Consider the following 25496-nt stretch of genomic DNA (forward strand, 5'->3'; position numbering starts at 1 on the left):
TGGTTTCTCAACTGGTTCCAATATTACAATGGGAGTTTTATGGCTTCTATTAGTTGAAGATGTATAGAATCCTCTTTTAAAAGTCATCTAAAAGGCAGTGAGATATATACAAAGAGAACGTTTTTTAATGCAAACATGACTTGTCCAGCATCTCAGCTATATAACCTAGCATCTAATTTGTTTATATAAACAACTTAGTGTGTGTTCATGTGTTAGTCAAGTGAATATACAGTCAACTCTCAAGAAGTGTGTTCAATGATTTGTAAATAAAACACAGCCGTGTGTGTGTGTTTCCCAATTTAGTTTTATTTTAAAAGATAATAGATTCAAGGAGGAGTCCTGTTCTTCATTATTGATGAATACTGTAGCTCCCATTGAAACAAGTGGTCATATATATTATGACTATAATTATTTTGTTTATTACTAGGGACCTTAAATCACTTTATCTGACTTTCAACGTAATGACAGCTTTGCATACTCAGCATATTGTTACATGTCCTCCAAAAGCTCCTGTCATCAGAGCCCCTGCTCAGGTCTTGCAAACTGAAGGCCATGGCTTCACTCCTTAAGTCTATTCATCTCATAGCAGCTCCTACTGCCTTCTACTATTCCTAGCATTATTGTCTTTTCAAATGAATCTTGTCATAATACATGCCAAGTACAATTGTTTCAGTTTAGTCAGTGCAGCTTCAAATGAAAGTTCAGGTTTCATTTGTTTTAGAACACACTTGCTTGTCTGCAGTCCATGGCATCAGTAAAACTCTCCTCCAACACCATGTTTTGAATGAGTAATATTTTCCTCTCAGCTTTTGTTCTAACATTCACAACCAGCCACTCGTTTATATTGTTATATTATACAGTATGCTGTCAAATCATTCCATTTTATGTGACCCTAATAGGGTTTTCAAGAAGAGTGGAATCTTCAAGGACTGGTTTACTATTGTAACCCCCAGGCAAGTTTCTGTGGCTGAGTGGGGATTTAAATCAGATTGCTGGCACTCTATCCTCTACATCAGTGGTGCTTAACCTTGGTTTACTCAGGTGTTTTTGAACTGCAACTCCCAGAAACCCCAGCCAGCACAGCTGCTGGTGAAGGCTTCTGGGAGCTGCAGTCCAAAAACACCAGAGCAACCCAAGGTTAAGAACCACTGCTCTACATCACACCGGGTCTTCTACGGACTCACTCCTTACCAGTATTCCACTTAGTAAGTAAGCCACTCTTTGCTGTTATGTAATAAAACAGAAGAACATAGAATGCTAGAAACTTACATTTTACAGAGGCAAAGCAACAAGGCAGTGCCTTCTTACTCCTGGTTGTGCCTGCCAGCAACTTACAATAGGAAGGCACAAGAATCTAGCAGGTGTGTTGTATTCTGGTGGGAAATGAGACAACTGATAATATAACCAAGGTTGCCTTCTCTCTTTCTCTGATTTTTAATGGATAGCTTTTAGGCTCTGAAATAAAGAGTGAGCAGTATCCCCACTAAATTGTATCTGCCAGAAGAAGCAAGATAATGGGGAAACCATGAACATTATATCTCAAAGGGAGTGACTTTCTTATATTTTTTCATGTTTTATTCTTTTGGGTTATTTCAGAGAAGTACCTCTTTTGTGTCCAGGTCTTAACATTAAAGAGACCAGCTCTTTTGGTTCCTTTCATTTCGTTTTGCTGTATTAAAGTAATAGAATAATGGAGTTGGAAGGGACCTATAAGTCGATCAAGTCCAACTCTCAAGGCAAGAATCGGATTCAAAATATATGGGATAGATGGTAATCTAATTTTCTCTTGAATGCCTCCAGCATTGGAGCGCTCATCACCTCCCAAGGTAATTGGCTCCATTGTTATACTGCTCTAACAATTAGGAGGTTTTTCCTGATATTCAACTGAAATCTGGCCTATTACTTGAGCCCATTATTATGTGTCCTACACTCTGGGATGCTCAAAAAACAAATCTCCACTCTGTATGACTTTTCAAATATTTGAAAAGTGCTTTCCAATCTCACTTCAGTCTTCTTCCTCAAGGCTAGTTCTTAAATGCCCAGTTCTTTCAGTCTTTCCTCATAAAGCTTGGTTTCCACTTGGCTAATCATCTCAATCCCCTTCACAGATTGCTGCCTTGTCGTGGCGAAAGGGCTTGAGTAATTCAGAGAAGCTATGGGCTATGCCGTGCAGGGACACCCAAGACAGATAGGTCATAGTGGAGAGTTCTGACTAAACGCAATCCACCTGGAGCAAGAACTGGCAAGCCACTCCAGTATCTTTGCCAAGAAAATTCCATGGACAGAAACAAAAAGCTAAAAGATATGACACTGGAGGATGGGCCCCTCAGGTCTGAAAGTGTCCAACATGCTACTGAGGAAGAGCGGAGGACAAGTACAAGTAGCTCCAGAGCTAATGAAGTGGTTGGGCCAAAGCTGAAAGGATGCTCAGCTGCAGATGTGCATGGAAGTGAAAGGAAAGTCCGATGCTGCAAAGAGAAATACTGCATAGGAACCTGGAATGTAAGATCTATGAGCCTTGGTAAGCTGGATGTGGTCAAACAGGAGAGGCCAATAATAAACATTGACATCATGGGCGTCGGTGAATTAAAATGGACGGGAATGGGTAAATTCAGTTCAAATGATTACCATATCTACTGCTGTGGGCAAGAATCCCATAGAAGAAATGGAGTGGCCCTCGTAGTCAACAGAAGAGTGGGAAAAGCTGTACTGGGATACAGTCTCAAAAATGATAGAATGATTTCAATACGAATCCAGTAATCCAAGTTTATGCACCAACCACCAATGCAGAAGAGGTTGAAATTGGCCAATTCTATGAAGACTTGTGGGGACGTGGTGGCGCTGTGGGCTAAACCGCAGAAGCCTGTGCTGCAGGGTCAGAAGACCAAGCAGTCGTAAGATCGAATCCATGTGACGGAGGGAGTGCCCGTCGCTTGTCCCAGCTCCCGCCAACATAGCGGTTCAAAAGCATGTAAATGCAAGTAGATTAATAGGGACCACCTCGGTGGGAAGGTAACAGCGTTCTGTGTCTAAGTCGCACTGGCCATGTGACCACGGAAGATTGCCTTCGGACAAAACGCTGGCTCTATGGCTTGGAAACGGGGATGAGCACCGCCCCCTAGAGTCGAACACGACTGGACAAAAATTGTCACGGGGAACCTTTACCTTTACCTTTATGAAGACTTGCAACACCTTCTAGAACTGACACCAACTAAAGATGTTCTTGTCATTATAGGGGACTAAAGTAGGGAGTCAAGAGATAAAAGGAACAACTGATAGGTTTGACCTTTGAGTTCAAAACGAAGCAGGGCAAAGGCTAATAGAGTTTTGTCAAGAGAACAAGCTGGTCATCATAAACACTCTTTTCCAGCAACACAAGAGGTGACTCTACACATGGACATCACCAGACGGGCAATACCGAAATCAGATTGATTATATTCTCTTCAGCCAAAGCTGGAGAAGCTCTATACAGTCAGCAAAAACAAGACCTGGAGCTGATTGTGGCTCTGATCATCAGCTTCTTATAGCAAAACTCAAGCTTAAACTGAAGAAAGTAGGAAAAACCACTGGGCTAGTCAGTTATAATCTAAACCAAATCCTTTATGAATATACAGTGGAAGTGAAGAACAGATGTAAGGAACTACATTTCGTGGACAGAGTGCCTGAAGAACTATGGATGGAGGCTCGTAACATTGTACAGGAGGCAGCAACAAAAACCATCCCAAAGAAAAGGAAATGCAAGAAAGCAAAGCGGGTGTGCAACAAGGCCTTACAAATAGCAGAAAAGAGAAAGGAATCAAAATGCAAGGGAGATAGGGAAATATACAGAAAATTGAATGCTGACTCCCAAAGAATAGCAAGGAGAGAAAAGAGGGCCTTCTTAAATGAGCAGTGCAAAGATATAGAGGAAAATAATAGAAAGGGAAAAACCAGAGATCTGTTCAAGAAAATTGGAGCTATTAAAAGGAACATTTTGTGCAAAGATGGACATGATAAAGGACAAAAATGGTAGGGACCTCGCAGAAGATATCAAGAAGAGGTGGCAAGAATACATGGTGGAATTATACCAGAAAGATCTGGATGTCCCGGACAACCCAGATAGTGAGGTTGCTGACCTTGAGCCAAACATCCTGGAGAATCAAGTGGGCCTTAGAAAGCATGGCTAATAACAAGGAGGTGATGGCATTCCAGTTGAACTATTTAAAATCCTAAAGGATGATGCTCTTAAGGTGCTACACTCAATATGCCAGCAAGTATGGAAAACTCAGCAGTGGCCAGAGGATTGGAAAAGATCAGTCTACATCCCAGTCCCAAAGAAGGGCAGCGCCAAAGAATGTTCCAGCTACTGTGCAATTGCACTCATTTCACACGCTAGCAAGGTTATGCTCAAAATCCTACAAGGTAGGCTTCAGCAGTATGTGGACCGAGAACTCCCAGAAGTAGGAGCTGGATTTCGAAGGGGCAGAGAAACTAGAGACCAAATTGCTAACATGAGCTGGATTATGGAGAAAGCCAGAGAGTTCCAGAAAAACATCTACTTCTGTTTTGTTGACTATGTTACATAACAGCACTGATGTTACCTGTCTGTCATGGGTTTGGAGGGAAAGTTCCATCCTATGGGGAGTGGAAGGCGGAACATCAGGAGGAGGGGCTGTACTGTATAAATATGTGATGCCTGTGTGGTGAGAGAGAGACACTGAGAGAAGCTGGGAGACACTGGGGTGTGACGAAGCAGCAGCTGGGAAGAAGAAGCTGTTGTGGGAGTCTGTGTGTCAGACAGGGTACTACTGTGTGTCAGAGTACCAACCTGATAGGTTCAGGTGTCTGTTGGTTAGCCAGAACTGATAGGTTCAGGGTCTGTGCTTTAAGTTAAGGGTTCTGGGTGAACCAAACTGTATGCTTGTATGAGTGAGAATAAGCCACGTTACTTTATCCTATTCACCTGATTGTTTATTTTCCCTGTGTGTATTTAAATAAACCTTATTCTTTTTATTGTTTGAAAAATCCATCCCTGGTCTGTGTGACTTCTTAAAGGGAATGGTTGGTGGCAGCTTAGTAAAAGTGTGGCAGATCCCAGTAGGTCTGGGTTTGTCACATTGATTGGTGTCCAGCGTGTGGGATACGACTGGTCCAGTTGTCCAGTGGTCCAGCAAAGCCTTGGCAAGTGTGCCCAGAGCAAGGGGGGTCTAGTCAGGGACAGTCTGAGGCGCGTAGGTAATCTTCTAGGTGTACCTCACGGGGAGGTGCGCTAGTAGAAGAACGTGCCAACTGGGGAGACTTAGATTAAGGTGCTCTGAGGCAGCCTAGTTTTGGCGGGAAAAAGCTGAGGCAAAACTGCGTAGTAACAGTGATCTAGCTTGCCAGCTGAGAGGCCCAGCAGAGGGGGGTAGGCTCTGACTTGATACTGTTGCAAGTTAGTGCTGAAGAACAGCAGCAATCTCTAGGGAGAGCTGGTTCTGAGGCAAAAAGGAAAAAAGTGGTCGTTTTATTCTGAGGCTTGACTTTTTAAAGCAGCCTGTTCTGAGGGGGGATTATGCCCTTGACTCGAAGCCAGATGGCAGAAATGAGTGACGTGAAAGACCCCCAGATTGACCAAGGTTCTGAGGATGAATTTGGCTCAGTGCAAGGTGATAGCACAGGAGAGCAGAACCCAGAACTTAGAAAATTGCTCATAGCCCAACAGCATGAACTGAGGGTGAGGGAAATGGAGGAAAGGGAAAGAGAGAAACAGCGGCAATTTGAATTAGAGAGAGAGAGAGAGAGAATGGAGAAGGAAGAAAGATTAGAGAGACAGAGAATTGAATTGGAATTGCAGAGAGAGAAAATGGCGTTTGAATTAAAAAAATTGGAACTGATGAATCAGAACAATAATAATAATAGGGATTCTGAGGGAGGCCAACTGTCTAAAGCTGACCTGAAGAAATTCCCTGTGTACCACAAGGGAGATTGTCCTGAGGTGTTCTTTTCCTTAGTGGAAAGAGCGTTTGTGGACTTCTCAGTGAGGGAAACTGAGAAGATGACCATAATGCGATCTTTAATCAGTGGTAGCCTGGCTGAGGTTTATGCCGAGATGCCTGAGGAACTGATGAAAGATTTTGCAGAGTTTAAAAAACTGGTGTTTGCCAGACATGGGATAAATGCAGAGCAGCTGAGACAAAGATTCAGGTCCCTCACCAAGAAACCAGAACAGACTTTTACCCAAGTGGGGGCCCAATTGGTGAGGCTGCTTGAGAAATGGCTATCGCAGGAAGGGACAGAGACCTATGAGCAGCTTAAAGACTTGATAGCACTGGAACAGTTCTATTCAGTCCTGCATGGGGAATTGAAATTCCAGGTGAGGGAAAGGAAACCGAAATCTGTGGCAGCAGCCGCAGAGATCGCAGATTTTATTTCTCAAATAAGAAAGCCCTTGGGTGAGGGGAAATCTGTAGGTAAACCCAAAGAAACCTACAGCAAGTACTCTCAGGGACCAGGGAAAAGCCAGCAAGGGGGAGGGGCCCATGGTGAAGGGAAGCCCTCAGACATGAAACTAAGACCTCAGATTTTGGAGGGAAAACCAAAACAAGATGAGAGAGAATCAAAATACACCAGAAAATGCTATTTCTGTCAGGGAAAGGGTCATCTAATCTCAGAGTGTGAGAAATTAAAGCAGCTAAAAGGAATGGTGCCTCAGAATTCTAGTGGGACCAAGCCAAAAGCTGTGTTCTGTGTCCAGAAAGAGCAAGGCTCAGGGTCACTGAGGGAGCCTGTTGCCATGGCTACTCAGTCTGGAACAGCTACCTCTGCTGATCAGGCTGAGGAAAATGGTCCTCTTGTGGAGGTAAAGCGCTGCTTGTTGGTGAAAACAGATTCTCAGTTGTTTGAGACAGCCGGGGTGGACGTAGGAATACTTGACCGTCAGTATAGGGGGCTGCGGGACACTTGTTCCCAGGTAACCCTGTGCCATCCAGATATTATCCCTAGGGAGTTTATAATCCCAAATGAGAGCATAAAGGTGGCAGGGATTGAGGGGCAGGTAATCTCTCTGCCAGTAGCAGAGGTACCTGTCAACTTTCAAGGCTGGAGGGGAGTTTGGCGGCTAGCGATTTCATCGACTCTGCCAGCAGCCGTGCTCGTGGGAAATGACCTGGCTGAACATGTGAAACGGGTGCTAGTGATTACACGCTCACAAGCCACCACGGGGACAGTTCAGGGGGGTAATGATGAGCCAGAGACGGAAGCAGAGGGGCGTTCAGAAGCTGTGGTGGAAACCTTAACCACAGACAGCAGATTTGGACAGGAGCAAAAGGCAGACGCCACTCTCCAAAAGTGTTTTGAACAGGTGACTGACGCCCAGCTAACACCTGAAACCCCAGTGAGATTTATAGAGAAAAAGGGGATTTTATATAGAGAAACCCTGAGGAATATCTCAAAAGGGGGAGATGGGATCAGAAGTCAGCTGGTGGTACCTGAAAAGTATCGCCCCATGATCTTACAAAGGGGTCACTCTGACATGTCTGCTGCACACTTAGGGGTGAAAGGGCCCCTTGATTTGATCAAGCAAGATTGGGAGCAGATCACCCAGGATGACCCACAAGACGTTGTGACTTACATAGACACCTTGATGAATGACCTAAGGAGAAATCTGGAGCTGGCAGCAGAAAACCTGCAAGCTCAGAAGGTCAGACAGAAAACATGGTATGACCACAAAGCTAGAGAGAGGCACTTTGACCCAGGGGAGGAAGTGCTTTGGCTTAGGCCCTGCAGAGAGAATAAACTGCAGCTCAAATGGGCAGGACCATACAGGGTCATTTCCAAGATGTCAGACCTGAACTACCTTATAGAGCAGGAGGAGAACCAAGCAAGGAGGGTGGTTCATGTGAATGCCCTAAAACCCTACTACAGAGGGGAACAGAGGGTTTTATTCGCGATAAAAGCAGCTGAGAGCGAGGAAGCTGAATTACCCTTCTGGGAGGGTAGAGGGGAAGTAAAATACAACCCAGAGGAGGTAAAGATCAGTCCTGCACTCACCCAAGACCAGCAGCAAGAACTAAAAATGCTGCTTAGTAAATATCAACAGGTGTTTTCCAACAAGCCGGGGATAGTGAAGGGAGTGATGCATCGGATCCACACAGGGGATGCACCCCCGCAGGCAGTATCCCCATACCGAGTAACGGGACCCTATAGGGACAAGGTGCGGAAGGAGCTGGACGAGATGCTGAGGGAGAACATAATCGTTCCCTCTTCTAGTCCTTGGTCCTCTCCGATAGTCCTTGTGGACAAGCCTGATGGGAGCATTAGGTTTTGTGTCGATTACAGGAAATTAAACCGTGTAACCACTCCTGATGCCTACCCAATGCCCAGGCTAGACAACCTGATTGAAACCATAGGGGGTTGTCGTTTCATCTCATCATTGGACCTGGTAAAGGGATATTGGCAATTAAGAATTGATCCCAGGGATCAAGAAAAGACTGCCTTTTGCAGCCCTTTTGGTCTCTATGAGTTTCGAGTCCTGAGCTTTGGTCTCAGAAATGCACCAGCCACATTCCAAAGGCTGATGGACCAGACCTTGGCAGGGCTCAGTGACTTTACAGTGGCCTACATTGACGACATAGGGATCTTCAGTAATACCTGGGAAGATCACCTGATACACCTGGAGTTAGTGCTGCAGAGGTTAAGTGCAGCAGGGCTAACAGTAAAGGCCAGCAAGTGTCAGCTGGGTAGCCCAGAAATAAAATACTTGGGTCACATGGTAGGGGGAGGAATGATAAAACCCCTGGAGGCCAAAATAGAAGCAGTTCGTGATTGGCCTAGACCCAACACCAAGAAAAAAGTCAAATCATTTCTTGGGTTGGTGGGCTACTACAGAAAGTTCATCCCGAGGTTTAGCGAGATTGCGGCTCCGCTGACCGATCTGACGAAGAAGAAGGCTGATGACCGCATCCCGTGGACCAGCGACTGTGAGGCGGCGTTCCAGAGGTTGAAGGAGGCGTTAATCAACTATCCTATGTTGCGGGCTCCAGACTTCGACCGGGAGTTCATCATCTACACCGATGCATCTAACAGCGGCGTAGGAGCAGTTCTGTGCCAGGAGGATGAGAATGGTGACCAGCATCCAATGTCCTACCTGAGTAGGAAACTTCAAAAAGGTGAGAGACATTTGGCAACCGTGGAGAAGGAGTGTTTGGCCATAGTCTACGCGATCCAGAAGGCCAAGCCTTACATCTGGGGAAGACATTTTATTCTGTGTACTGACCATTCACCATTGCAATGGTTAAAGACAATGAAAACCCACAATAGCAAACTTATGAGGTGGGCTTTAAACCTACAGGACTATGACTTTGAAGTGAAGGTGGTCAGAGGGTCAGTGAACTGTGTTGCTGACGCCTTATCAAGAAGACCTGAAGATTGAAGATGGCGAAAGAACATGGACTATGTGTATATAATGATGACAAAAAGTTAAATGTACCTGGTTTTGAATTTGGTTTGTATGAATAAAGGTAAATTGATGTAATGTATATGGTAAATGTTTAAATGCCTATTTGCTATGGTTTAACTTAGAATGTAAGTATAAGTAAGTATAATATGGTATGTATAACTGTTGTTGTGTATTTTACCTAGGTTGTTTTTTGGTGAAAAGCACGTTAGCTTTCCCACTACAAAACAACTTATAAAGAGGGGAGGTGTTACATAACAGCACTGATGTTACCTGTCTGTCATGGGTTTGGAGGGAAAGTTCCATCCTATGGGGAGTGGAAGGCGGAACATCAGGAGGAGGGGCTGTACTGTATAAATATGTGATGCCTGTGTGGTGAGAGAGAGACACTGAGAGAAGCTGGGAGACACTGGGGTGTGACGAAGCAGCAGCTGGGAAGAAGAAGCTGTTGTGGGAGTCTGTGTGTCAGACAGGGTACTACTGTGTGTCAGAGTACCAACCTGATAGGTTCAGGTGTCTGTTGGTTAGCCAGAACTGATAGGTTCAGGGTCTGTGCTTTAAGTTAAGGGTTCTGGGTGAACCAAACTGTATGCTTGTATGAGTGAGAATAAGCCACGTTACTTTATCCTATTCACCTGATTGTTTATTTTCCCTGTGTGTATTTAAATAAACCTTATTCTTTTTATTGTTTGAAAAATCCATCCCTGGTCTGTGTGACTTCTTAAAGGGAATGGTTGGTGGCAGCTTAGTAAAAGTGTGGCAGATCCCAGTAGGTCTGGGTTTGTCACAGACTACACAAAAGCTTTCAACTGTGTGGACTACAACAAACTATGGCAAATTCTTAAAGAAATGGGCGTGCCCGACCACCTTATCTGTCTCCTGAGAAATCTATATGTGGGACAGGAAGCATCAGTTAGAACTGGATATGGAACAACTGATTGGTTCAAAATTGGGAAAGGAGTACGGCAAGGCTGTATATTGTCCCCCAGCTTATTTAACTTATATGCAGAATACATCATGCGGAAGGCTGGGCTGGAAGAAACCCAAGCCGGAATTAAGATTGCCGGAAGAAATATCAACAACCTCCGATATGCAGATGATACCACTCTGATGGCAGAAAGTGAGGAGGAATTAAAGAACCTCTTAATGAAGGTGCCTGCCCCTTTTTTCTTGTTAGAATTGTTTATAATTGTGTCTTTTGAATTTCCATTTTTAAGACACTCCGATTCATCTTGGAACCTTTTTTGCCTGCCATGGAACCTTATCATTATTCTGAGTTTATTAAAACTAGCTTTCCTAAAATCCAGTGTAGACATGCAGCTGCATTCTGCTTTTGTTTCTTTTGAAATGAAGAACCCAAGCAGAACATGATCACTTTCACCTAGAGTTTCTCCTGCTGCTACTTCTTTCACCAAGTCATCTCTATTGGTTATAATCAAGTCCAGGAGTGGAAATCTGGCATCCTCCAATCTGTTGTTGCAACTACGCCTCAAAACACAGTTTTTTAGCCTGTAAGAAAGAATCACTGTTTCTGTAGGTTTCGAGGAGGGGTGGTTCACTTCCAAATTGAGGAGCAGAGTTATTTGTTGTAGAAGAGTCATTTTCAATGTCCCCCTCAATCCCACCGTAAACTTGGGGGGAACGGGACAACATGAAGTAATGAAATGGGAGCAGAGCCTGTAATGGTTCCTTTAAGGGCAAAAGTGGCATTGGAACTTGCATAGACTGCTTTATAGGCTTCTCTTGCAAAAGAAAACTGCACACCCCTGCCTAAAATTTGTTCAGCTTCCTTTACTCAGAAACGTCTGCTGGGGTTGGATATTTTATTTTATTACTCCCCAAAAGTGTTTTGCAACATTGTAAGTCAATATTCCTATGAAGTAAATGGGGAGGAGGAAATGTAACAAATTCCAAGGTTTGAAGCATAACTTTGAAAATATATTTAATATGTAATCAGCAGTCCTTTTTTAGGCTGTAGAGGGACCCTTTAAATCAGTTTTGGCATCTGTAAGAGAAAATTGCATCAAAGTGGCACTTGAATATATTATATTCCACTCAAATTGAGTTACATAAACAAAAATCTGGATACAAATTGTGGGATGGGCTGCAAAGTAATTTGTACATTCCTGGTGACACTGCCTTAGAATATTTAATTTTCGGGTCAAGGTGTTTGATAAAATTGGAAAGATGACATCACAAAGAATTTTTCATGACTCCTGCATTGTGATTAATTACAGTGGTGCCTCTCAAGACAGGCGCCCCGTTTAATGACGAAACCGCATTACAATGAATTTTTTGCGATTGCAAAAGTGATCACTTTACGATGGTTTCAATGGGGGAATTTCGCTTTGCGATGATCGGTTCCCTGCTTTGGGAACCAATTCTCACAAAATGACGATTTTAAAACAGCTGATCGGCTGTTTCAAAATGGCCGCTGGGTTAAAAAATGGCTCCCCGCTCTTTTCTGGGATGGATTCCTCGCTGCACAGGCAGCGAAAATGGCCGACCTATGGAGGATCTTCACTGGACGGTGAGTTTCAAGCCCCTAGGAACGCATTAATCGTGCGTTTCTATGTGCTTTTTAATTTTGCATTATGACGTTTCCGTTCTACAGTGATTTCGCTGGAACGAATTAACGTTGTAATGCGAGGCACTACTGTATTTTTTTTTTTTACAGTATTAATGATTTTTCTACCATTTCCCCGGAAATAAGACCTAACCTGAAAATAAGCCCTAGTATGATTTTTCAGGATGCTTGTAATATAAGTCCTGCCCCCGAAAATATGCCCTAGTTAAGTGAAACCCCACCCTCCACCCTTGTGCAGCAACCAGAAGATGCCATGACTGTAAAATAAAACATCCCCTGAAAATAAGCCCTAATGCATTTTTGGAGCAAAAATTAATATAACAGCCTGTTTTATTTTCAGAGAAACACAGTATTTATGTTGCACTTCTTCATTTGGGCTGCATCACTTTTGTAACCAGAGAAAAATACTGTAATTCATGTGATATTGCACTCTCTAAACAGGATCTCAGACTTTATTCCAGAGAGATAATGGGGAAGACTTAAAATGAAAGTTTATCAAAATGATTAAGCAGGACTTTCTTTTTATCTCCTTTTTTCCCCACTGAACCTACAAATATGCCCATTAAGGATTAGAAAGTAAAGCTTTCAGATTAGAGGCCTAACTTGTAGCAGTCATGGACCGGAGCATTTCTCATTTTACAAATTAATCAGTGACTATGAGGTATGTTAAGATTTGCCCTTTATGCTTATCCTAAGTGTTTTGTTAAATGACATTGATTTGCTTCAAGTGATGTTCAGATGGGGCGTTCATTTCAGGGAAGTTTCTTGGAAAATTTAAAAAGAGAAAGAGAAGAGGAAGTTTGTTTGGGGAAATTTTCAAAATAATGATTTTATGAAGTGTTGACTTTGTATAATTGTGTATTAATGTGGGTTGTGTTTTTGTTTATAGAAATTGACTATTTAGCAGAGAGGGAAGATCAGGTTCAGGATTGAATTAATATGTTGTCAACAGCTTCCTCTTTCTTAAGACATTTGGGTTAAAATCACAAGAGCTATCCTATTGCATGCTGCATTTTATTTTACATCTTTTAGCTGCACAGATTTTTGGGTTTATGTCTGCACAGATAGAGAAGCCTTCCATATAAGGCATTAGACAGTCATTTTTTTTCCTGCAAAAGAAATCCCTTGGGAAAGCAGCAAAAAGAAAAAAAAAACCCTGGTGGAGAAAGCAAGTAGACAACATTCTAGCAAACCTACCGTATTTGCCAGTGTATAAGGCGACTGGGCGTATAAGACCACCCCCCAACATTCCCACTCAGAATGTAGAGTTTGTTATATACTTGCTGTATAAGACTACACCCTCTTCCAAATGCGTGATTCTGCTTTGGCTGCATCATGGGGACAGTTCCTTTTGCTCCTTTTGGTTCCTTTTTGGAGAGAGCCAGGGTTTGCTGGAAGAAGGAACAGCAGAGAGGTGGCAGCCATTTTGGAGAGGCAGCAGCCATTTTGAGAGGCAGCAGCCATGTGGTCGCATCTCAAAATGGCTGCCTCCTCTCTGCTGTTCCGACAGTCAGCTGTTTGGCGCTAGAGTCAGGCTGTTCCCAGGCTAGGAGCAGGGCTCTACTCCGTCTTACTACTGGGTAAGTGACTTTGCTGGGAGAGAGGGAGGGTTTGCTGGACATGCACCCGGCGTACAAGACGCCCCCCCCACTTGGAGGCATGTTTTTCAGGGTCAAAAAGTCATCTTGTACGCCGGCAAATATGGTAAGTATTCATGCTCCCTTTATTTCAACTGAGGAGTTAAGTACATGTGTAACTGTCTCTCAATAAAATGAGTGGCCAGAGTCCTGTTGGAATTTTTCTCTAGAATAAGTGAAATCTATCAGTGAATTGGACCTAATTAGCAAGGTACCAATTCCATGCCTGGTCAACAGACACTCAGCCTGTACCTGTTAATTAGCTGCAGTTGATGTCATGATTTCATCTACTCAGGATTCTGACCAATTTAACATCAATGTCAGCATCTGACTGTGGAGCCAGAGGTTGCGAGTTCGATTCCCCACTGTGCTTCCTGGACAGGGGTTAGGCTTGATAATGCATAGGGTCCCTTCCAGCTCTGCAGTTCTAAGATGTACTTAACTTTGGATGGCTCACAGTTTACCTTTTAACAAAATGTATAGCAAAGCAGAACACAAAAGTAAAGATAGCCAGTTTAAAAGAAATTCAGAATCTATTATAATATGAGGTTCAGAAGTGGTTACACTATTCTACTTAGGACAAGAATCATCTATTTTTCAACAAATGGTGACATGTACATAGTTGTGAGAAATAATTGCCACCAGACAGTTACTCAAAGGTGTTACATTTTTATGAGGAACAAGATACCAGCCAAATAACTGCATGCACCACAGCATGGTGTTCTATTATACCAGTACTAGCTACCTTATTTTCTTCTTCTGTTATAATTTTGGAAATTAAAGTACAGTTGGAGGCCAGGCACATTCTCCAGACACAATATTTTTCCTGCAAAATTGTTTGGTTATTGTGTGTATTGATGTTACACTTATTATACCTCACTGGTGTCTCAGAGCAGCTTAGAAAAGTTTTAAAAACAATTTTTGAATGCCTAAAACCTAATGAATTAATAGAGCAGAGTAAAATTAACTTGGGCTATGGAAATTTAAAACACTGTCCTAAAACACAGTCCAAAAGAGGGCTGGACAAAGCAAAAGGTCATCAACTGATGCTGAAAAAGTCAATTAAAGTTGAACTTCACAGACACCTCTATGGATAAGGCCACATCTGGAAGCAACACTGCTTCATTTCTGAAGATGGAGAAACCAAACGATGGGCTTTGAAAGAAGACTGTAGCAGTCAGCAAAATTGCAGGGGAGAAGGTGGTCATCAGGCTACACTGGACCTAAGCAATTTAAGCTTCAAGGACTTAAAATAGTACACTTGTGAACTTTCCTGGAGCACTTAATTATGAAATACTCCTCTAAAAATTCGGTGTCTCTGTATGCAGCTTTTATTGATTTTAGAGCTGCATTTGACTCTATTTCAAGAAACATACTATGGAAAAAATTAGCTAATATTAATATTGATAAGCGTTTATTATTCTTGATTCAAGCTTTACATAATAATACATCGGTAAGAATTAGAGTTAATCCCCAAGGACACCTTACAGCACCTGTTAAAACTAAAAAAGGGGTTAAACAGGGCTGTATTTTGGCACTCTTGTTATTTAATCTTTATATAAATGATTTAGTAATAAATCTAAATTGAAATATGAATATTTTTAGAATTGAAATATGTGTACATTTTAATCCTCTTGTATTATGTTTTTAATTCAGCACTTTGTAGAAAGTATGTACAGTATTTGTATCTGTACTTTTTAAACTTGCTAGTTCTGTGGATGTTCAGCTGGCTCCAAGCAAGTATATATTTTTATATTTATACTTATGTTTTACATCTGTGGATGTTGGATGACCAAAGTGGTCAAAACAATAAACAATACACTTGTGAACTGTGTTTGAAATAGATTAGGAGCTAGTGCAGTTGTTCTAAGATTGGGAGACTTTCCATATGTCTTGTCCTGCTGAGCAACCTAGCTGCTCTACCAAGTTACTGAAGTCTGAAAAGGCAATGTCATGTAAAACACATTATTGTAAAATTTAAACAGGATGTTACTGGAGCACAGCAGGCAGCCTCTGTGCAGGAGCTGACAGACAGATTCAATTTATCAAAGGATCATACCACAGAAGCCACTTGGTGCCTCTAAAGACAAGACTGGGTCTAATAGCATCTTCAAGCTGTGAAGGTTTTCCTAGTTTTGTATGGGGGTAATGTAGCCCCATACAAAACAGGCTGAATATTGCAAATAGTCTAGTAATAGCACCTAGCAGTAGAACTGTTGCTGAGGTTTTTTAAAAACAACACTTTAGATGTCCGTCAAAAGTATCTCCACAAAGGGCAGATCACAAATCAAGCAAGGGTGGTGTCCCCGTTCTTCAGTTTTGCGTCCCATGGCACAGTGGTAGAACTGCAGTACTGCAGTCAAGCCTCTGCCCATGAATTGAGTTTGGTCCCTATGGATTCAGGTACCCAGCTCTGGGTTGACTCTGCTTTCCATCCTTCTGAGGTTGGTAAAATTACCCAGCTTGCGGGGCGGGGGGGGGGGAAGTGTTCCATGCACAATTACATTGTAAACGTCCCAGAGAGTTTTCTAATCAAAGTATTCTACAATGACTTGGCTATCTGTATCACCTTGCCAAACAACAGAATAATTGGACCATACATTAGGTTCAGATGTATGGTGAAACAGTACATTTTAGTGTAAAATGCACTCTAAATTGTAGGTCCAAGTGGGTGGGGAAGGTAAGAACCTGGCTGTTGTTGAGTCAATAGACGGTGGGTTGTACTTGAGCCAGAGAGTTTCATCCATAAAAGCAGCTGGTTAGGCAAAAAGATCACAGGTGGGCAACAAAGCAAACCTCTGTGCAGTAGCACTCCCATGTCCGGTATACAGTCCATATTGTCAAGCCCCATGCTTAGATGGAACACATCTCTTCTTAATTTGATGCTTCTCTTAGGCTTCAGTAGCAGCTGCTTGTCCCACCTTGGAGAGGGGGAATCCAAGCCATGATCCCATTGCCTTGCCCTTTGCCTATCTCCTCACTCCAAACCTCTTTAAACCCATAGAGCACCCAAAGTGTTCATAAACGAGAGGGTGCTTTGTTATGCTTTATTGGCTGTATGTTTTTAACAGCACTTTGCCAGTGCCCTTTCTCTGGTTTATTGAAACAGTAGTGGGAGTAATGTCCCACAAGGTAAGCATTATTTGAAATGTAGGTAGAGTATTAATCATCTTTTTCAAGGCAAAAGGAATACAATTTTATTTTACTTATGGGACATTCTCTAGTTCAACTAATATCCTTGCTTCCCCTGCCATGAGTCATTTTGTGGGATATAGTTCATATTCAAGTTTCAAACTATTATTTTTGGCAGCTGCTACTGCATAAAGCATTCATCTTCCTTTAAAATTACCATGCTAGGCCATTAGTAATAACCCCCATCCACCCACAAGAACAAATAATGTGATATGCTTAGAAATATATCATGCAAATAAGTTTAAATTTCCAAATCTAGTTCCCAAAGCCCTCTACCACTATAAAACCGATGAATGTAAATGGGACATCCCCCCATGTAACTTTTGTCTATATGGTTCTTAAGTTTTTTTTAAATATTTCACATTACAAATTTTAAATGTTTGGCAACTCCCAAAACTTAAAATTCCTTAGAAGGGTCACTAAAAGATGAAGATCATGTTTTTATATCCCAGTTTTATATGTACTCTGTGTATTTCCTGATATAAAACAATTTTTGCGTATTATGTACCCTAAAAGAAAAGATGGTGTAGAAAGAAGTCTGCTTTCTGTTGTTGCCTTGTTTCATAATATTATATTTCCCTTTTAACATTTAATTCGGTCTCCTAGTAATTTTTTAGCAAAATTGTGGTGTGTAGAATAAAATGACCTTGAGAACGTGAAGTGACAGTCTAGGTAATGCTAGTGCCCCAAAATGAAATCATTTAAATAAGTTATACTCCTGGCTTGGTTGGAGACCTTATACACCAAATGAAGGAGAACGGCACAGGAGTGAAGACCCAGTAAGTCCCCCCTCGTCCTTCCTGTGCTTTTGCCAGTAATCTTCCTTAACCTGTGCCATACCATCTTATTTGCCACCATATTTGAATTTTTAATGTTGAGAATTACAAATACGTGACACTTTATTTTATGTGTATGTTAGGTTTGTGCTCAGCAAGTATCTTTGTATTTCTTTCATTTTAGGTTCTTTCGGGGGATTCCTTTCTTTTCTTGTTAGTGTTAGTTCTTTTCTTCATTATATATGAAATGGAAAGCCACTTTCAGATTTCCCATTTGTGTTTTGCCATTTGCATTTTTGGCACTCCAAAAAACCCCAAAGAACCCATAAATTAACCCCAAAAAAAGCAGAGGCAAGGTAACACTTAGTCAGTCTACTCCAAAAGCAGGTAACAGTACACAAGAAAGAAATAACATCTTCAGATCTATACACTCACCAGTTTATATTATCACATTCATCATCAGACAACAGATGAGAAAAAGAAATCATCATCAGAGATAATTCAGAGGTACGCTGGCCTAGCCACAGAGTTGAACTCTCCACCATAGATGCAAACAAAACAATCCCAAACCTCACCAGAATGTTTATCTTTAACAGATGCAATACACGGTAAATTAACTAAACAACAATTCTAAAAATTCAAAAAGGAAACACTCACACACAACGGAAAAGATTAAATTAAATTAAATTATTGTTTTACATTAAATACACATAGCTGCTCTCCCAAAAACAAAGAATAAGAAGCAAAAAAGAGGCAAAAAGTGTAATCAACTGTCCCCACAACTAAAATAACTAGAATATGGGAAGATTTCTGTATTTGTACTTTAGCCTGGTGCCTTCTCGGCCCTAATGGGAAACAGTATACAAATTTAAGTAATAAATAAAAATAAATAATAAATAAATAAATACAACCAGAAATAAGGATTTTTAAAGCAAAGCAAAATATTTTTTATGGGGGGGGGGCTCTGGTATGGCTTTGGAGGCACAAAAATGCCCCTTGAGGGCTATATGTGGTCCATGAACTACTTGTTTCCACTTCTACCTTTGTTCATCCCTGTCTGGTTTGTTTAGGTTGTTATCTTCTGGCATGTTGGAACCAACTTATAGGGATCCTAATAGGTCCTTAAAGCTAAGTGAAATATTTAAGGAGTGGTTTTAAAAGCCAATGAGATTTGCATAAGCTGGGTAGTCAGGAAAGTTTTAAGGATCAGATCATACTTTTGCACCATTAAAGAGCAGGCCGGGTAGGTGGGGCTCGTCAGCCATGGTAGGCAGCCCATCTAGGAGAAGGAAAACTCCGATTTCAAACCTCCACTGCCTTGTGGCTATATCCACTCATGGAAAAGGCTTCAGGAGTTAACCTCGAGGCAAAATCCAGAGCCGGAGTCCCGAAGGCAGTTCGTGTCGTTCTGCCAACTCCTGCGACGTTGCTGGAACCAGTTGTATTGGCTCTTGCCTTTCCATTGGACCATTTCAGCAATGTGGAGAGGGGGAATCTGCTGCTTGGGTAACAGCCTATCCTACATATTACCTTACCCGGGCTTCATGCTCTGGAGAGGACACTCCTCGATTCAGAGCATGTTACCATAGTCTCTCGAGACTGAAGGATGCCTATGCAGGTTTTAACAGTTCCACATACCCAGTGAGATTTGATGGCTGAGTGGGGATTTGAACCCAGGCTTCCTAATTCCTAGTCCTTCCTCTATCCACTGTACCAGCCATTCTTAATGGGGGCCCCTTGGAGGGCCCTCGCACATTTGAGGGGGGCAGCGGACTGGAAACAGTTGTTCCCACACCACCTTATGAGGTTTGATATGCAAATTATACAACCCTGATGTAGCCTATTTTTTTTATATTGTGTTTATGGCCATGGCCAAAAGAAGGTTGAGAACTATTGCACTACACCATACTTGTCCTGATTTTTTCTGCACCATACTGCGTATCTATCCCTGTCTTAGTTTGTTTTAATTATCTGTTTCTTTTGGATAACGTAGTGGAAACTCTTTAAGAAACAAAGCACTGTAGCATTTCTAAGTTATGTTACAAATACATCCCTTTGTTGGTGTTTAGAAATGATGAACAGCTAAGTTTTGTTTGTAATTTTTTACAGATTCCTTGCAGCTTGGAATATTGGGATGAACTACAGAACTCATTTGTTGCTTTCAGAGAATTCAGCCTCTCGGAAAGTAAAGTTTGTGAGTTGTCACTGCCTAGTATTAACCTAATGACTGACCAGAAAGAACTTGTAGCCTCGGATCTCTGGAGGATTGTCCTGAACAGCAACCAGAATTCCGGAGATGACCAAAGGTAATTAAAACTGCAGTTGTTTGGTGCAGGTAGATAATTTGTCCAGATCCTTTTGAATAGGGAGACATTTAGGTATTTCCCGAAGGCCACCTTGTCTCTGTTGATATGACTGCCTTTGTGTGTGAGCTTCACCTCATGCATGAGGACTAGGGAAGCTGCCCGTGCCCTACCCCCCAACTAGGGAGGCCCGGATTCTATTATTAGGTCACCTAAACAGGGCCGTTCACTCTCCTTGTAGTATATTATTCATGGGAAGAAAGCTTGCTGACCCAGGACAAAATAAATATGCCAAACACACAAGAATCTTAGGTCTGCAGGACTAGAAGAATGATACAACACATCTGAACTAAACATTCTCTGAATAAAGATATTCCAGTGGGACCAACTTTAGGCATATCTTAGGCTCACATACTCCTTCCTTTTGGCATACTGTGAAGATCAGACAGTATTGCTTCCATTTTATATCAGATGCTGCCCTATCTCCAAACCCTAATTGGTGGCTACTGCTACTTATGTACAGATAAGCCAGTTGCAGAACCCATGTTATGAAGACTTGAATTTTAAACAAGCCCAAGCGAAGATTAGGGGTATGCTCTTTCATATTTTTGGACTGCAAGTCCCATAATTCTCTAGGAGTATCCTGGGTGTTGTAGCTCAGAATCATAAGTCTGTAGACCAGTTTTCCAGTTATTTATTTGCAGTGGTGCCTTTGCCAATGGAAGTATTTTCAAAAACAAGGAAGCTTCCGCAGTGCTGCCTGTGAGTTGCAGTATTCCTGAAAATCATAGTTCTTTGGGATGTGGCCTTTGTAGTCCTTAATAGACAATGAGATGAGGCTACGACTCCCATCCTATTTATGAAAGCAGGAAAAACCGGAGAGGACAGTTATGGAAGTAAATAACCAAATCAAAATTAAAAGTGAAGATTTCTGAACTTGTCCTTGTGACCTGACCATACTATAGGAGTAAAGAGTTGTTGGGAGGGTAGGAGAGCTCAAGGCTCATTTGTGATATGATAAACTTTAATTTACTGTAGTGTCCGACCATAGACCACTGGGGTAGAATACATTAGGCTTAAAAGTGTTTTTAATTAAAATTCCAGTCACTCAGCCAAATTTATTATATTTCTTTGCTTATCTCATTCTTTCTGTTCTCCATTCTTCTGCACTCTGTCTTTGCAACAATGGTTTGAAAAATAGTAAGTAGTGTAAGTTCTTTGAGAGCTAAGTGCAGATCACGTCCCTGGTGTCTCTTGCCTTGGCTTGATACTTTAACCAATACAGTAGAGTGTATTGGATCTCATACTGAACACAGAAGCTCCAGATGGATTTTTTCTTTACGTTTGTGAGTAATTTTCTTCCAGAGACACAGCAGTCCTCCAAAATTGATTTACCTGAATGCATGTATATACTTAGAAATATACATATCTATATGTAGTTACCGTTGTATAGACGTATGTGCAGTTATGTGTGCATACACACACACACACATGCTTCTCACACATAAGATAACAAAACAGATGATGAATTAGGAGAATGGACTGCACATTTCCTGTTAAATTTTTATATGTGGGTATAAGATTCTAGAATTAAGAAAATGGATAGCAAGTAAATGTGAAGATGAAACATCTGGCTTGCATTGATCATATCATGTTGAAATGATCTGTTAATATTAATTGTGGAGGAATGGATTTTCATCACTGAGAAGTTTAGTGTTTTAGACAAGGTTAATTCCTCCTAATTTTGGACTGTCACAAAATTAGCTTTGTGGTCAGCTTAGTACCTCAGAAACATGAACTCTTGGGGAACTGGGCATAAGCTTCTGGAATTCAATAGATTTTTTCCCATCAAAGCATTTAGAGCAGCAATAGGATTTTTGTTATGTGTTCATGTGAGGCTTATTACTCTCCCTCATATTTCATTAAAATTATTCTCTCAAAAGGTTTCCACACTGATAACCCTGGCTTATATATGAAGAATTAATGTCTCTTTCCATTGACAAAAGGATATTGTTGTTCTTGTCATGTGCTGTCACTTCATCTCCAACCCATGCTGACCCTGTGAATGAGTGACCTCCAAAATGTCTTACCATCAACAGCTCTGCTTAGCTTTTCCAAATTCAAGAGTGTGGCTTCCTCTATGGAGTCAATTCATCATACATTTGATCAACCTCTTTTCCTGCTGCCCTCAATTATTGTATTTCCCATCAAGTCCTCTCTTAGGTCCCCAAAATATGACAGCCTCAGCTTCATTACTTTTACTTCTAAAGAGAGTTCAGGTGCGATTTATCCAGGACCAATGTTCCCTGGGAAGTCAGGGAAGAGAAGGAATGTTTTCCCTTTTGCGACTGTTCATTTTCTTTGTAGAGAAATGGCAGACCTCAGGATTATATCATTTTGGAATCTTTTCCTGTTCAAGCATGTCAGTTCTTGGAAAATGATTTTTTCCCTCTGCTTAAAACTGAAAAACATAAATGGGTATAAATAATCACCTCATAAGTCTTGCCTTGAAGCAATGTGTGCAGTAATGGTTGCACTTTGTAAAAATAATCATGGTCTGATCAGCGCAGATGTCCAAAACACAGCATCACAGAGAGTCAGATCCTTTGATAAACATCAGGATGTTTTGAAGCACTGGTCTCATTGTGTTTTGCTCTGCAGCTCGGAAAGTGAATCAGGATCACAAGGTGCTTGTGACCCACTTGTAACTCCTACTGCACTAGCTGCCTGTACTAGGGTGGATTCATGCTTTGCCCCTTGGTTTGTTCCTGCCCTTGGAGTTTCAATTCATTTTGCTCATTTGGAACTTCGCCTTTGCCACCATCTGAATCAACTGGGCACAGGTATGTATCACAAACTCACAAGAAGACAACTGTGACTTTTGCTTTCACATTTGCTCATCATTCCTCTAGCTGCTTTCTGTTTGTAGGTTCATTCTTGGAACAACAAGCTTGGATAACTTGCACCCACTTATCAGAAGCAAGAATGCATAGGAAAAAGTGTGTTTGGATCCAGTAACTACAGAAAATGCTATGATTTCTAAGCTTTGGCTAGTGGTCACAAGTGCCCCTAACAGAAGAAACTTGGTCTTTACATTCACCAACATATTTGCACTGCTGGTGAAAGTTTTTTACATCCTCTTCAGCAAAGCAATTTTAAGGATATACAGAACACTGAAAGTTCAATTGCTTTTCTAGAAAGAAAGGTGGGGGAGGGGAAGATGAGTCCATCTGTTTTTGTTCAACGCTATGAGCTGTAGCATTGATGTCAGTTTATTCCAAGACAGTGTATTAGACATCTGATTTCAAATAATGCTCTCCAGGAAGAGTGAGCAAATCACTTTTCAGAAGTGGAACTTCTTTCTGAAGTTTCTGTTCTTTTTAAAACCACAGTAAAATATGGTAGATACCAAATTTTTGTAGCTTCTGTGTCACATGGTGTTGAAAGTAGTAACATGCCACCTTTAACTCTTGCCCATCCTAGCTGATGCATTCTCGTCCATATTTTTGACTCCTCAAATGACAGAATATTAAAACAAAAACAAAAGCTTGAATCAGAACAGCCAATATTAACATGTAATCTTCTGTTTCAGAAAGAATTTTACTTAAGCTGCTGTCTTGCTGGTTTAGTCACAGTGAGAAACTTAAATATCCAAAGTGGTGGCTATTACAGACTGATTCTATTTCACCTAATACGAATTTCTATGACATTGATTTACTCTGAACATAATTTATTGTTCTGTAATTTACACATTAATTTACTTAAAATAATACATGCATTTAAAAAAAATATTTATGTAGGCTCCTGTGATATGATTCCAGAGCTCAGAAATAAGCATGTCCTCCTTAGAACAGATACAAGTATTGTATTCCTGATAATGCTGAACCTTTAACAAAAATATATTATCTTTAATGTGTTTCTCCATATACATTTCAAGTTTGATTTTAATTTCAAGAGCAATTATGTTTATTTCAACCTAGGAGAGGATTTCTGTATAATATTGACCATTTTACTAATCAGAAAATTTTTATATACTGTATATGTAAAAATGCATTGACCTGATGCAGAAAATATATGGCTTGATCATTCCACAGATAATTTTTTCTTGAACATTTTTTTTTAGTTTACCTTTGCAGCATTGTACTGTTTATCTTTCTCATTTTGTTCCATAGTGCCAGCAAAATTCCTTCATCCATTTATATCTGATAAAAATGTGCCATCTGAATTAGAATATTCCATAATTTCTTTCAAAGAGCCACACATCTATTTGAGGCAGTGGGGCGATGGATCAGTCTTCAAGGAGTTCCAGTTCTCTACTAGGATTGACTGCAAACTTTTAGAATACAGAAACGTAACTATGCAGACTGTTATGAAGCCATTCAGAGTGTTTGGTCAGATTGCTGTTTCTGGAAATACAGTGGAAAAATTGCTCGATGGAAATGTGAAGGTGGATCCCATATTCATCAGCTTCGGACAACACACAGTCTATTCATTTCATAAAACTTTTGAAGCTTGGCAACAGGTAAGGCAAATATCTAAACATGTTATGATAGTGTTGATCTAGATTTCTAATTTGAAATATATAAGAATGGAATGATACTAATATATTGATAGGGTGAAGGGATGCGGTGGTGTGCATAAGCTAAGTGTAAGCTTTCTGTGTTGTTCTGTGTTATAATCACAGACTATATGGAAGGTAAATGGAAAGAACAGATATAAAAATTGAACAGAGTCAGTTCACCTGTAATGCTGATTTGGTACTACATGAGTAAGCTTTTTCCTTGTCTTGCTCCTTTCTTTATACCAAAGACCATGGTATGAATTTATGTGCAGACCACAAATTGTGGTTTGCATTTGTCAGAAGTGCAAACCATGGTTTGGTTGAGGTTGCAACTCCACTTCAGAGAACAGGTATCAACCTTAGTTTTCCAGATCAGATGCAATAGCAAGCTGTTGTTTATGCTTAAAGACAAAGTTTTGAGAATGCAGGGAGAATGGATGAGGGTGAGATCATGTGATTCAACATGATTCTCCAGACTGTTTGGTGAGTTCTGGATAATGGAAAGGCCCTTCCATTTTCACAAATGATCCTATAAATCTTCTGTTGATTTCTTCCTCTGCTGTAATGTCTGGTAACCACCCTTGGACATCCGGAGCAGAACCTGGAGATACTGTATTGCTTTAAACAGAACTTGGAAAAGTTACTCCAGACAGAGCTTGGAGATTAGTTTCCAGCCAGTTTGGCCAACAGAAATGTTGGCTGAATGAGTGAGTGAGTGAATGAGTCTGGGAGTTTTAGTTTTTTTTTAAAAAAAAGTTCTTCAAGCTCTGTGCCAGGCAATAATCCAACCATAAACATTAGATCTTTCAAATAGTGAAGTGTGTGTGTAAGAGAGATTCTATTCTACTAGCATAGATCTACTCAAACTTCTCTTTGTCCAACCCAGTTGTCTAGACTGGAGAACCAGAAGCGCTACATTTGAACTGACTCCCGAGAGTAATTCATGGATGAGTTGTTCTCTGAACATGGCTGTGATGGCTGGTTTCTATTGTTTTAGTAGTAAAGAGCGTCTATCTTGGGCTGTT

At 41.1% G+C, this 25496-nt stretch overlaps 1 protein-coding gene across 4 annotated transcripts in view; it reads left to right on the forward strand.

Moving 5' to 3' along the window:
- Window positions 1-25496, forward strand: part of VPS13B (vacuolar protein sorting 13 homolog B) — a 495255-nt gene that overhangs the window by 377761 nt on the left and 91998 nt on the right. For all 4 annotated transcript variants that reach the window (XM_020785369.3, XM_020785367.3, XM_020785370.3 and 1 more), the window contains exons 40-42: window positions 19717-19913; window positions 22572-22753; window positions 24083-24432. In XM_020785369.3, the coding sequence (XP_020641028.3) occupies window positions 19717-19913; window positions 22572-22753; window positions 24083-24432 (729 nt within the window). The remainder of the gene's footprint in view (window positions 1-19716; window positions 19914-22571; window positions 22754-24082; window positions 24433-25496) is intronic.

Source organism: Pogona vitticeps, chromosome 4, assembly GCF_051106095.1.
Source record: "Pogona vitticeps strain Pit_001003342236 chromosome 4, PviZW2.1, whole genome shotgun sequence".
Taxonomy (NCBI): Eukaryota; Metazoa; Chordata; class Lepidosauria; order Squamata; family Agamidae; genus Pogona; species Pogona vitticeps.